Below are 12,061 nucleotides of genomic sequence, written 5' to 3'. Positions count from 1 at the left end.
CTCTTGTTATTGAACTCATCCGTAACAAATGCTGAACTGCCACTGCAAAGTGGGCAAAAGGCATCTCTTTTTCATTTGTCGGTTGAGGATTAAATAATAACTTGGTTCAAAAAGGATTCAAAAGAAGTGCTGCCATAGGTTACTAGCTCTACTAACTTGCTTAGATGGAATCACTGTGGACTTTGGGAGAAGACATTGGATTCTCCTGTCCTTTGACCTTGCAATAAACAAGAAGAGAACGGCGTAATAACCTAGGACGAGACCTTGGAGTGACTAAACATTGCACACTTGGACTTTGGCACATTTTTAGATAGGATAGTGAACGAGTTAAGTAACACGTCAGTTCTTCAGCATTAAATGTTACTGCGTGGGAGTTAGTCTTTCACTCTTGTTCAGAATAACAAAACTACCTCAAAGTTTAGGCAAGATGTATGTCAGATAGATTGTTCTTATGTTAGTCACTGAAATCAAGTCAGTATTTTACATCAGTCAGTTTCCTGAAAAGAAAAATAACCAATCAAAGATCATCTGACCAAGAAATTTAACAAGTCGACTCGTAGTAAATCTCCTTTAATTTCTTGTGAGATAAACATACATAGCTCAGATCTGAGAAGATCCATGTGAGATTTGCAGCGTTCGAGATTTTATAAATCGCCCAGATTCCCAAGCCTCATCAGACTGCGAGCATGTCCGGCTGTCTTGCTGTCTGTCAATCTTGTTATCTTGCTGTGGTTGTTGATGTTGGACAGATTAAATATTAGATTTCGCGTCATCTTATGATCATTAGAGCAATTAAAGGACGACACTGCGATGCCGAAGACGTAACCGGCAACGTGAATGCTAACTGGAGCTCTTGGGCTCATTCTGTCCAACTGGTCCTACCCGGTTTATCTTAGTTTTTTTTTTTCATTTTTTCAATTCGGGAAAATAATGGAGTGTGCGCACCATGTAATTTTCCTTTGAAAAAAAAGAGATGATACATAGAATAGAATCAACAAGGACTATGAAACAATTCAGGTCATGTGAGAATTTTGATTTGTGATGGACATGCATGGGTTACATGCAATTAGATTGAGATGATTAGTTTAGACTCATATCTTTGACTTGATGGTTAAACCTAATCCTGATCAGGCCAGGCTTAGTCCAAGCAAGTAACCACCAATTAGAGCAGAACAAGATTCATCTAGACCGACCTAGCACTTAAATTTTTTGTTGTGTTCTTCTCTGTGGCCTCCTCACCTTTTTCCATGCCCATGCTTCAAATGCAAAGAGCCCCACGCCTTACATACCAAATGAGACATGCAGAGGCACCCTCCCAGAACAAGGATTATTCCTGTGACAAACAAGAAGCTCCCTTAGGGCAGAGGACAAGTGACACTTGGTTGCGTTGGGGCTTCCTTTTGAGAAGGCACTAGGGAGAGTAGAGAGACATGCTAGTGGTTTTCTGCCCAAAACAAGAGGAAGCACCCAAACAGAGCAAGGTTTGTTTTCCTTGGGGCAGAGTCACAGCCCCCTTTTATCCCCACTTTCTCCACTTCTGAGGCCACTCCCTTCCATTCTTTTAGGTTTGTATGCCTCAAGAAGGTTTAAACATTCTTCGGACAAAACAGCGTGTTGTCTCTAATGGCTGATTCATCCCTTGTGTATGTGGGGCCCACCAAATTCATTATTCATATCATGTTTGGAATCCCTTTATTTATTATTTATTTATTTATTTTGTTCACTGTTCGTGATGGAGGCTTTATGCCACTAATAAGCTGCTGTTGGAGTAGGATGTTTGGGGGTACAAATATGCTTTCAAAAGGAAAAAAAAAAGGAGAGTGGCCAGTGATATACTGATCATATGCTAGTGCATACTTTTTTGCTTTAATCTGGGTGATATTAAAACTCCCCGACACTAAAAGAGAGTGTGGAAACTTTTTAAAAGGAAAAATATTGCAGTGTGCTTATGAGTACAATTTGAAAACATCATATGGATATTTTCCTAATAAAACTCCTTAAGAATATTATTGAGCTGATTTAAGAAATTTCCAGGGGTATGCTACTGCCCAGTCAAATATCTTATCATTGTGAGTTGTTGTAAATGATGCAGTACTAGCATATCTCTTGCATTCATATTGTTCACCTGCCCATCAGTGTCACGAAGATCCCCATCTGAGAGAGACCAAGTGCTCCTGTACTACAGGTATTTTGAATGAGCTCATGCTGTCACATCTGGAAACCTAGCAGATCAACTGCTGCTTACCAGTATTACCAGGATAAGCGCCGACATGATTTGAATATTCCACTTTAACTAATATTTCTGGCTTGTATTTGATGTGTCCATACAGTGATGCGTACTATTCTATGGTTGAAAACTTGAAGTCTTGCAGAAAGTTTGCTGCCAGCAAGAAAGGGGGCAAAATCTTGCAGACAGTTTGGCAGGGTAGAGAGAGTTTACGTTGGCATTTGGCAGGAAACCTTGGCTGTATTAGCAGCAGACAGTGATTTTGCATTTATCAATTGCTATAACTTTCTCACCTGTCTCAGACCACAGTACCTGAAACTATTATTCTATCAAGGTCAGTGAAGTGAGAGAGGAAAAACCGACACAGCAATAACCAAAGCAGGTTTAGAAAGTCGCAACCTTTCCCTAGTTTTCGATTCCATAGCTGTGCCGTGAATCCTCAAGCAAGATTCAAGAACTAGAGCCAGGCAGGAATAAATTTCTCTGACCTTGGCCCAAAAGGTGCAGTGGTAGCAGTTAATACGGCAAAATCTACTGCTCACAACAAGGATAAAAACAAGGCAAAAGGCTCTGCCTTTTGCAAATTCTTTTTTTTTTTGCGAGGTGTCATGGTCAATGCCTTTTTGCAGGTAGGCACACGCAGGTAGACACTACGAGGGTTGCTGTTGTGTGTGAGATTCATTGGGGGTTTCTGCAGTTGGAGGTGAAGCTAAAGGGGCTTTTCCTCTTGCAAAATGTCCATCGAGTTAGGTCTTTGACCTGGGAGTAGTTGGTGGTGGTAGATACCACATTTGGCTGCTGATGGATTAATATACACAGTGCAAGGCTTGTTGGAGTCTAGTGTGGCTTCTGCCTTCTGAAGGCACCATTCTGCTCTCTGCTTGCATCATTGGGAGCTCCCTCCCCTCTTCTTTCTCTCCCTCCCCCCCCCCCCCCCCCCCCCACCCCCCTTCCTCCCTCTCATTGCCTCTCTCTCCTCTGCTTGAGCCAGTTGTGAGCCAGGTGCCCAGGTCCAGCAAAATTGTGTGAGTTCTTTTGTTTTGTACCCTGCAATTAGCACCATTGCAGTTAACCGTAGTTTCTCGGTCTCAGTTCTTGATTAGTTTGGTTCTTCCATGTCTTCTCAGTTCTTGATTGGTTTCACACGGTGTCTGAATTCTGAAGAACGGACATGGCGGCACTGGAGAAGAAAGCGCACGCGCCCTTCCCAAGAGCAGCGAAGCCCTCCAATCCTTCAGCAAGGCTCAAGCGATCCAAGAGGTTTGATGCACAAGCATGGTTCTGCAGATTTCTTCCGTTTCATCGTCTTTCTGAAATATTCATGAGGAATTTCTTCTGTTGGTTGCGTAATGGCAGTGACTTGGAGGACAAAGATGCAAAGGGTGCTCTCCGGTCTTCACAGAAATCACCCAATAAAACTAAGCTGGTAAGTTCTTAATTTTCGAGAAAAAAACTTAATTTTCTTTGTGCTAATCTCTCCTGTATCTTTGATTTCTTTTTCTGCTTACTGAAATATGAGAAATTCCGGTGGTTTTCTCGTGTTTTTTCCAGCAAGGTAAAAATTCAAACTCTCACCAGAAATGTGAAGCCAAGAAGGGAATTCAGCCAAGGAGCGAGGCGCAGAACTCCCTGAAGAAAGAGGCAAGGACCTGAAATCTGCAACTGTTCTTCATTGGTCTTTTTGTTCTATGCTTGAACTCACGGTTCTGAAACAGAGTAGGAACCAACGAGCTGTTCTTTCCTGTACTCTTTTTTTCTTGTCCAGTGCTGAACTCGCAGAAGAACTTTTTTGGGGAAAAATATCCAAAAAGATAAATTGTGCCACAAATCCACAATATACTACAAGGATTGTAGATAACATAGTTGTTCAATGTTTTGTTTCTCGGTCTGACATGATGCGCACATGCAGATTCTGCAACTGGAGATGCACCTCAAGGATCAGCAGGTGGTGCGCGGCGCACTGGAGAAAGCGCTGGGGCCTGATCCTGCTCCTGTCACTCTCCAAAATGAGAGCCCGATGCTAAAGGTGTTCTACTGTTCTGTTTACTCTGTCCCAACTCAGGAGTCAGGAATGCCATGTTCACGAGCTCAAACTGACGTTTTCGTTCTTTCTCTGTTTTTTTTTTTCTTCAAATCAGCCGGCAACTCAGCTGATAAGGGAGGTTGCGACATTGGAGCTGGAGATCAAGCACTTGGAGCAGTACCTGCTAACACTCTACAGGAAAGCATTTGAGCAGCAGCAGCAACAGCAAGCACCCACATTGCAGTCTTCAGATGCTCACCGGGAGGCGCCGAAGCTGTCAGTGAGCTCAAGGTCTGCGCAGCTGGATGAGACGCCGAAGGCGAAGGCTCCTATCAGGAAAGGAGATGATCCGATGCTCCATTACAGCTGCCCTCCACTCAGAAAGGGGAGGAATGGCGCGGCGGATGATTCTTCGCCGTCGACGTGCCCGAGGAGGACTACAGACTTCGATCATGGCCTCCGCAGCCAGTCTGCGCTGTCGTTCCGGGGAGTGTGTTCGTCCAGGATATCACCCACAGAGGACAGTCTCGCGAGGGCTCTTCGATCGTGTCACTCTCAACCTTTCTCCTTCTTGGAGGTGATTGTTCAATCACAAAGATTGTTTTTTTTTACTTCAAGGAATGCTGAAATTTGTTCAGTTTTCTGTTACTGTAAAATTCCATAACATGCTCTACTTGTTAGAAAATGCTACTATAGTATAATTTAACATCTGCAATGTTTAATAAGATGAAGAACTCACATTTGCCAAAATTAGGTTGATTCTGTTAAATTTCAAACAAATTCTTTTTTTTGGCAACTGGATTTGAAATCAATTCTGAGTTCATTTGTTCTGGTTGTGTTGATGAACAGGAAGGGGAGACTGCAACATCAGGAGTGGTAAGCTTGGCTGACTACCTGGGTACTAACGTGGCTGACCACATCCCTGAAACTCCCAACAACCTTTCCGAGGAGATGGTCAGGTGCATGGCAGGGGTGTTCTGCAAGCTCGCCGATCCTCCTCTGGTTCACCACCGGCCGTCGTCGTCGCCTTCCTCCTCGCTCTCCTCAGCGAGTGTGGTGTCTCCACAGTACCTCGGGGACATGTGGAGCCCCAGTTGCAGCAGGGAAGCGACGCTCGACTCCCGGCTGATCAACCCCTTCCGTGTCGAGGGCCTCAAGGAGTTCAGTGGACCGTACAACTCCATGGTCGAGGTCCCGTCGATCTCCCGTGACCGGCAGAGGCTCAGAGAAGCTGAAGATCTGCTCCAAACCTACAAGTGAGTTCTTCTTACAGTTTTAGAACCTAAAAAAAAAGGATTAAATAGGTTCAGTTCTTCAGTTCAGTCATGTAACATCTGTTTAACTAAGCGTATAGCACGCACATTTGCGCGGCTAGTATTGAAAATTCAAAAATTTGCATGTCATTGTATCTTACTTAAAGATTATACTATTTTTACCATACATCATCCTGTTCATTATCGTAAATCATGTCTTATTGTTGGTTAAAATAATTCAAATATGATCTACCTATAATAACAGTTTGATTTGTTGAGTTCTAATAATATTATGCTATTTTTATTTTCATTTTATTTTGATAGATTGCTGTTAGCTTTAGTTTTTATTAGTAGTATATGTTTGTAACTGATACATAGCTAAATAATATTTTATATTTAATTTTTTCATAATGGCATTGGTGGGTGATTTTTAATTAGGCTAAATGATATTTTATATTTAATTTTTCATAATAGCATTGGTGGGTGATTTTTAATTGGCACAAGGGTATTTTAGGCTAATTATTATTATAATGGCTGGGTAATTTTTATTTTTCCTATTTTTTCCGATTAATGTGGGAATTTCTAGTCCTTGAGAGCGAACGTGAAGGCTCTGTTTGTTGGCCAAATAATAAGATAATAGAGTATATGTTTATAACTGATACATAGCTAAATAGTATTTTATATTTAATTTTTCATAATGGTATTGGTGGGTGATTTTTAATTAGGCTAAATGGTATTTTATATTTAATTTTTCATAATGACATTGGTGGGTGATTTTTAGTTAGGCACAAGAGTATTTTAGGCTAATTTTTATTATAATGGCAGTGGTGGGTAATTTTTATTTTATTATTTTTCTCTGATTAACGTGTGAATTTTTAAGCCTTTAGAGCAAGGGTATTTTAGGCTAATTTTTATTATAATGGCAGTGATGGGTAATTTTTATTTTTCTCCGATTAACGTGAGAATTTCTAGTCTTTGAGAGCGAACGTGGAAGCTCCGTTTGTTGGTCAAATATTATGATAATAGATTGCACATTTGGAGTTTCAGGTTGCTTCTTTATCGGTTGGAGACTGTTGATCTGCGGCGGATGACGAACGAGGAGAAGCTCGCTTTCTGGATCAACATACACAACGCATTGCTGATGCATGTAATGTTCATCACATTACTCTGAACCATCGGCATTCAGTACTGATAGTAATTTACTGTTCTGTCTACTCATGCCATCTCTGAATGCTAATGATCATCCATGGCACAAACTCCCCCACAGGCCTACCTCAAGTACGGCGTCCCACAGAACCATCTGAAGAAGACATCACTGCTTGTCAAGGTAAAGCACAACCTCACTGCCAGTCACTCTCCATCGATCGCCGATACCGTCTCGAAGAAGACAAACAATGCAATTCCTGACCTTAAGAACTGAGCAGCGACTGACAGAGTGTTCCCCTGCAGGCTGAATGCAAGATCGCCGGGCGCACCATCAACGCGGCGGTCATCCAGGGCCTGGTTCTCGGTTGCAGCACACACTGCCCCGGACATGTAAGTGTTCATCATCATTGGGTCAAAGAACATGCAGCGATGAGCACAACGCGAAATGTTCCTGAAAACACGATGAGAATGCATGTTGTTTGGACATCATCTGAACCCGTTTGGTCCTTTTGATGCGCGCAGTGGCTGCGGACTTTGCTGCACCCAAGGATCAAAAGCCGGGGGAGCAAAGCGGGGAGCGGCGAGTGGCAAGCCTTTGCCGTTCATCAGTCGGAGCCCCTTTTGCGCTTTGCGCTTTGCTCGGGGAGCCACTCCGATCCCGCGGTGAGAACACGCCCCCTTCTCTCTCTCTGAACCTGCTTGCCTGCCTGCCTGCCTGCCTGCTTTCGGCTGACAAAATCGAACACAAAGCCACGAAACCACGGATTAGTAGTTCAGTAATCAGTACTAGACAGTGTGTGATTCCTGGGAACTCTCAAACATAATTCAGCATGCTATGGTGGTAGCAATAGCAATCACCTACTGGATGGAGTGTATGCCATTTTTCTTAAAGAAAGAAAAGGTAGCCTGCCTAGAGATGTTTCTGAAAGTGGTAAAGCTGCATGGAGAAGTGAACTGAAACCTTCTTGCAATGGATGAACACAAACACAATGATAAAAAGGAGCTTGACAAGTATCTGCTTTTGTTTCCTTGGTATGGGCCTGTAGACTGTAGTCGAGTATGCATCCACAGTAGTAGCAGCATGCAAGAATGTTCATCAAAGTACTCGATCGAGACATCATTGCTTCTTGCCACTCTTACGGATGTTCTTTTGCTGAGCCGTGCTGCTGTTCTTCCTGTGCCTGTCCATGCAATGCAGGTCCGGGTGTATTTCCCGAAGCGGCTGTCGCAGCAGCTGGAGGCGGCGAGGGAGGAGTACATCCGGGCGACGGTGGGGGTGTGGAAGGAGCACCGGGTGCTGCTGCCCAAGCTGGTGGAGGCCTACGCCCGCGACGCCAAGCTCTCGCCGGAGCGCCTCGTCGACGCCGTGCAGCGGAGCCTCCCGGAGAGCCTGCGGACGGCGGTGCAGCGCTGCCGGGGCGGCAGGTCCGCCGCCAAGGTCGTCGAGTGGGTGCCCCACCGCCAGAGCTTCCGGTACCTGCTCGCCAGGGACCTCGCCTTCCCGCACCTCAGCTGATGTCTCTCAAGTCTCGCCGGCGTTGCTAGCTGCCGCCGCCGCTCGCTAACTGCATCGATCATTAGGTGGTGGTGATGTGTTCATAGATTTGATTCTGGCATGATTGTTTGCATCCATGATTTTGTAGGAAATGGGTATTCTCTTGTGTGTGTGACAGAGGGAAAAGCTGCGCAGTGTGTGTGATCTGCGCGCTGTAAAGGGAATTTGTAGATAGCAACACAAAAATGAAAAAAAAAGAGATGAAAATTTGCAGGGGCAAACTATGATGCTTTGAGTTCATGTTTCCTATTGTTTGCATCCATGATTTTAAGGAAGTCATGCGCAATTTTAGAATACACATGGAAGCATTTTTTTTTTTGTTTCCTATGAAGTTGGTTTGCAAGAAAATATCGCCGAAACAATTTTTGAAAACTTGCCTATCGATTACTTTCAAAAGACCTAGTAGTTTATACAAACATAAAGAGTCCTATTATGTATATAACTACTATGTATAGATTTGTCTTTAAAAAATTATTTATAATCTTGCAATTTATAGGTCTTGTAAGAGTATTGTACTATAAAATGGTCAAACAAGCGCTAAACAAACAAGTCTATTTTCGCATTTGAAGGTCTGTTTGCCTAAATCGTAGACTTTGCTGGTCAGTTAATAAGAAGGAAAAAGAGAGAAAATAAGAGACCTCAAGATCTTTATGGGCCGCCGCCCATACATGCATGATGAATTCTGTTGCCTCTGGCCCAGCTTTGCGAGTTCACAGGCCCAAAGCTAAAGAAGCCCAGAAAAACACGGGACGGGGCGGCGCTACGGATCTGACGGCTGGGATTGCGCGGGGCCCACCTTGGCCTCGGCGCAGGCGCGGAGCTGACCACCCCAGGCCACAGCACATCACCACTGGCCAGCCGCTGCTTCCAGCTGCGGTTTTGCTAGGGTTTTGTCAGTCCCTGTGTCGGCATCGGCGGACATGGAGGGGGAGGAAATTGGCCTCGTCCTCGCCCGCGCCTCGGACCTCCGCTCTAGGATATCCGCCTGCGCCGCCGCGGCTGGCCGGCCGGAGGAGCCAGTGAAGCGGCTGGGCGCGGTGGGGGATGGTGAGGAAGGCGAGGATGAGGAGGAGCAGGAGGAGGAGGTAGAGAGCCTGGTCGGCATCAGCGACGCGCTCGAGTCGCTCGAGCGGCAGCTCGCCGCCCTGCAGGTCTGTCGATTAACCAACCACTCCATTTTGTACTGCGATTGATGGCTTATATGGTAACTCCTGAGTGATTCGGTTTCGGTAGATCCCTGTTAGCTGTTCTCAAGCGAATCGTTTTTAATCATGGTTTTGGTGACTCCTGCGTTCCTCGTTGATGATTTACTAGGATTTATCATATCTCTTCTTACATTTTGATTGCTTGGTCCTGCTCTGTGACTGGGTCCGATTTAGTCCCCATTGTTGGCTTGTGGAGGGATAATCAGATTAGAAATCGCGTACTGCCTGTCGCCTCAGGATGCTGCCTGCCTGTTAACAGGGGATATGTTAGTGCAAACATAGGTAGAACCGTAGAAAGGGCTGCTCAACACAGGATAAGCTGGCGACGAACATAGGTTCAACTTGTTTCTGCTGTCACAGTGGGTCAGTGGCTTAGTGCCCTTGTAGCTTTTGGTGATGAATTCACCTAGAGAGGGGTGCTGCTGCTACAAGTTGCCATGTAGTCATCAAAATATGTCAATTCCTGGTTGTACTTAAAACTCTGAGATTCAGCATGTGTTTTTTCTCTCAAGCCTTGCTACTTGGATCATCCCTTGAGTTGTTCTCTTTCACAAATACAAAACACATTTCGGTAATATATAGAAATGGAATAGAAATGTAACGCATGCTTTAATTACTAGCATCACTTGTTGATCAATTGTTTTTTAGAGCAAGTTTATTGTTGGGCTAATTACTAGCATCACTTGTTGGTCAATTGTATTTGAAATTTAGAGCAAGTTTACTGTTGGGCTAATTACTAGCATCAATTACTGTTGATCAATTGTTTCAATGCAATGCCTTTTTTAATAACAGTGCTGCTTATCTCACCAAGCGAGTCTTTCTTTTGGGCACCCCACGCCAGTAAGTTACTGGCTGTGTGGGCTATGATTGACAGTAAGATAATTATGTTGTTGCCTGTTACTAAAAGAGTTGACAATATGCTCTCTACTCTCCTATCACATTGAACTGTTAATGTTGAGAGACTGTTTATAAATTAGCATCTATTACAACCTTAACACCTTAAATGCCGCCTTTGGTCAAATCTAATATGACTCACTATGCTGCCTCTGCCTATCTAACCAAGAGAGTTTCTTTTGAGTACCTCATGTCAGTAAGTTACAACCTGATTGGGTTATACTTGACAGCTCAATAGTTATTTTGTTGCCTGTTCCCAGAAGAGTGGACAACATGCTCTCTGCTGCTCTGTTAGGCTGAACTGTTAGTGCTGATAGATTGTTACAACCATCTTAACATCTTAAATGCAATTGCCAGGACCTCCAGCACCAGCAAAGATATGAACGGGAAACCATACTCAGCCAGATTGACCGCAGTCGGAGATCCCTGCTTAGCAAGCTCAAAGAATACAAGGGGCGGGACTGTGAGGTAATCCACGAGGCTGCTGCTTTTGCTGGCGAGAAAATTGAGCATGATGATAGCCTCATCCTGCCTCCTTACTCAAACCATGTCACCAATTCCTTCGTGCTCGACGACCTGTACCCTCTGAGCTACGTCTCAAAGCCCAAGCGCTTGCATAACGGATTGGACTCTGACAGAGCAACTCAAGACGATACAAGAACAAACGGGACAGAGAACAGAAACGCCGGCACACCGAACCGCGGTCTGCTAGGGGGGATCGGGTCCTTCATCGGGTGGATGGCTAAAACGGCGGTAATGGTGTCCGGCGCCGTGTCCATCATGAAGGCTGCTGGCTACGAGCGGGTGATCGGGACTAACAGCATCAAGCTGGACATCGCGGGGCTGTTTGGTAAAGCGGCGACGGCGACGGGCAAAGAAGAGCAGGGCACTCGTCGCTGCCCTCCAGGTAAAGTGATGGTGCTCGAGGACGGCAAGGCCCACTGCGTCGTGAAGGAGAGAGTGGAGGTCCCCTTCGGCACCGACCTGGCATCCCCGGATGCAAGCTACGGTCTGGGCTGAAACCGGGTGAATGTGAATATTAGGATGTAGCTCGCCCCCGAGAGGCGGTCTGTAGGAATTGTGTGTGTGACTTGCTTTTTGTAAAATGCGGTGACGTGGATCAGTTTTTTCTTTTTCTTTTCGGGTTTGGTGCTGAACATTGTGGTCATCAAGATGCTGAAGGTATGTACCATGTCATGCTCATGTTGGAATCGCCCCTTTGTTGTTCATAGATAAGTGCATTTGTGATGTCATTTCCATGTGCCGAGAAATTTCATGGAATACTCTGGCTGTGCTCTGTAAGCTAAAGAAGATAGGGGTACTGAATTTGCTGCTGAATGTGGGGAACAGATTCATGTTGCACTTCCAGCTGGTTGGCTGTGCTGCCGGCACCATTTGTACATCACAATTCACACGCACACGGATGGCAGCATTGGTTTTGTCAATCCAGTGAAGCGCCGGCCAGCCACCGCGCAGCAAGGAGGATGTGAATCCAGCGCGGCTCGACGGCCCTGCTGGAACAAGCATAGACGATGCTGCTGGCCGGACACCAGGCACCACCACCGGCCCGTTTAGTTCGCGAAAAAAGTTGGGTTTTGATACTGTAGCACTTTCGTTGTTATTTGTCAATTAATGTCTAATCATAGATTAATTAACGTCATTAGATTCATCTCGTGAAAATCAGTCAGACTGTATAATTAGTTATTTTTAATTATATTTAATGTTTCATGTATGTGTCGAAAAATTCGATGTAACGAG

The 12,061-nt window shown here is 44.9% G+C and overlaps 2 protein-coding genes across 2 annotated transcripts; both read left to right on the top strand.

Moving 5' to 3' along the window:
• Positions 1 to 3,162: 3,162 nt before the first annotated feature.
• Positions 3,163 to 8,444, top strand: LOC120659292. Its single transcript, XM_039937370.1, has 12 exons — positions 3,163 to 3,252; positions 3,355 to 3,487; positions 3,584 to 3,653; positions 3,779 to 3,868; positions 4,137 to 4,253; positions 4,366 to 4,827; positions 5,100 to 5,506; positions 6,551 to 6,650; positions 6,771 to 6,830; positions 6,953 to 7,039; positions 7,172 to 7,312; positions 7,848 to 8,444. Exons 2-12 carry the CDS (start codon positions 3,399 to 3,401, stop codon positions 8,163 to 8,165), a joined length of 1,941 nt encoding a protein of 646 aa, XP_039793304.1. The 5' UTR covers positions 3,163 to 3,252; positions 3,355 to 3,398; the 3' UTR covers positions 8,166 to 8,444.
• A 599-nt stretch (positions 8,445 to 9,043) lies between these two features.
• On the top strand, positions 9,044 to 11,567 carry LOC120659291 (plastid division protein PDV2). The gene is made up of 2 exons (XM_039937369.1): positions 9,044 to 9,355; positions 10,661 to 11,567. The coding sequence occupies exons 1-2, from the start codon at positions 9,125 to 9,127 to the stop codon at positions 11,321 to 11,323; spliced, it is 894 nt and encodes a 297-aa protein (XP_039793303.1). The 5' UTR covers positions 9,044 to 9,124; the 3' UTR covers positions 11,324 to 11,567.
• The last annotated feature ends 494 nt before the right edge of the window (positions 11,568 to 12,061 follow it).

This window comes from Panicum virgatum, chromosome 2N, assembly GCF_016808335.1.
Source record: "Panicum virgatum strain AP13 chromosome 2N, P.virgatum_v5, whole genome shotgun sequence".
Lineage (NCBI taxonomy): Eukaryota > Viridiplantae > Streptophyta > Magnoliopsida > Poales > Poaceae > Panicum > Panicum virgatum.
The sequence above is the reverse complement of the archived record's forward strand: the minus strand, read 5'-3'. Positions and strand labels throughout refer to the sequence as shown.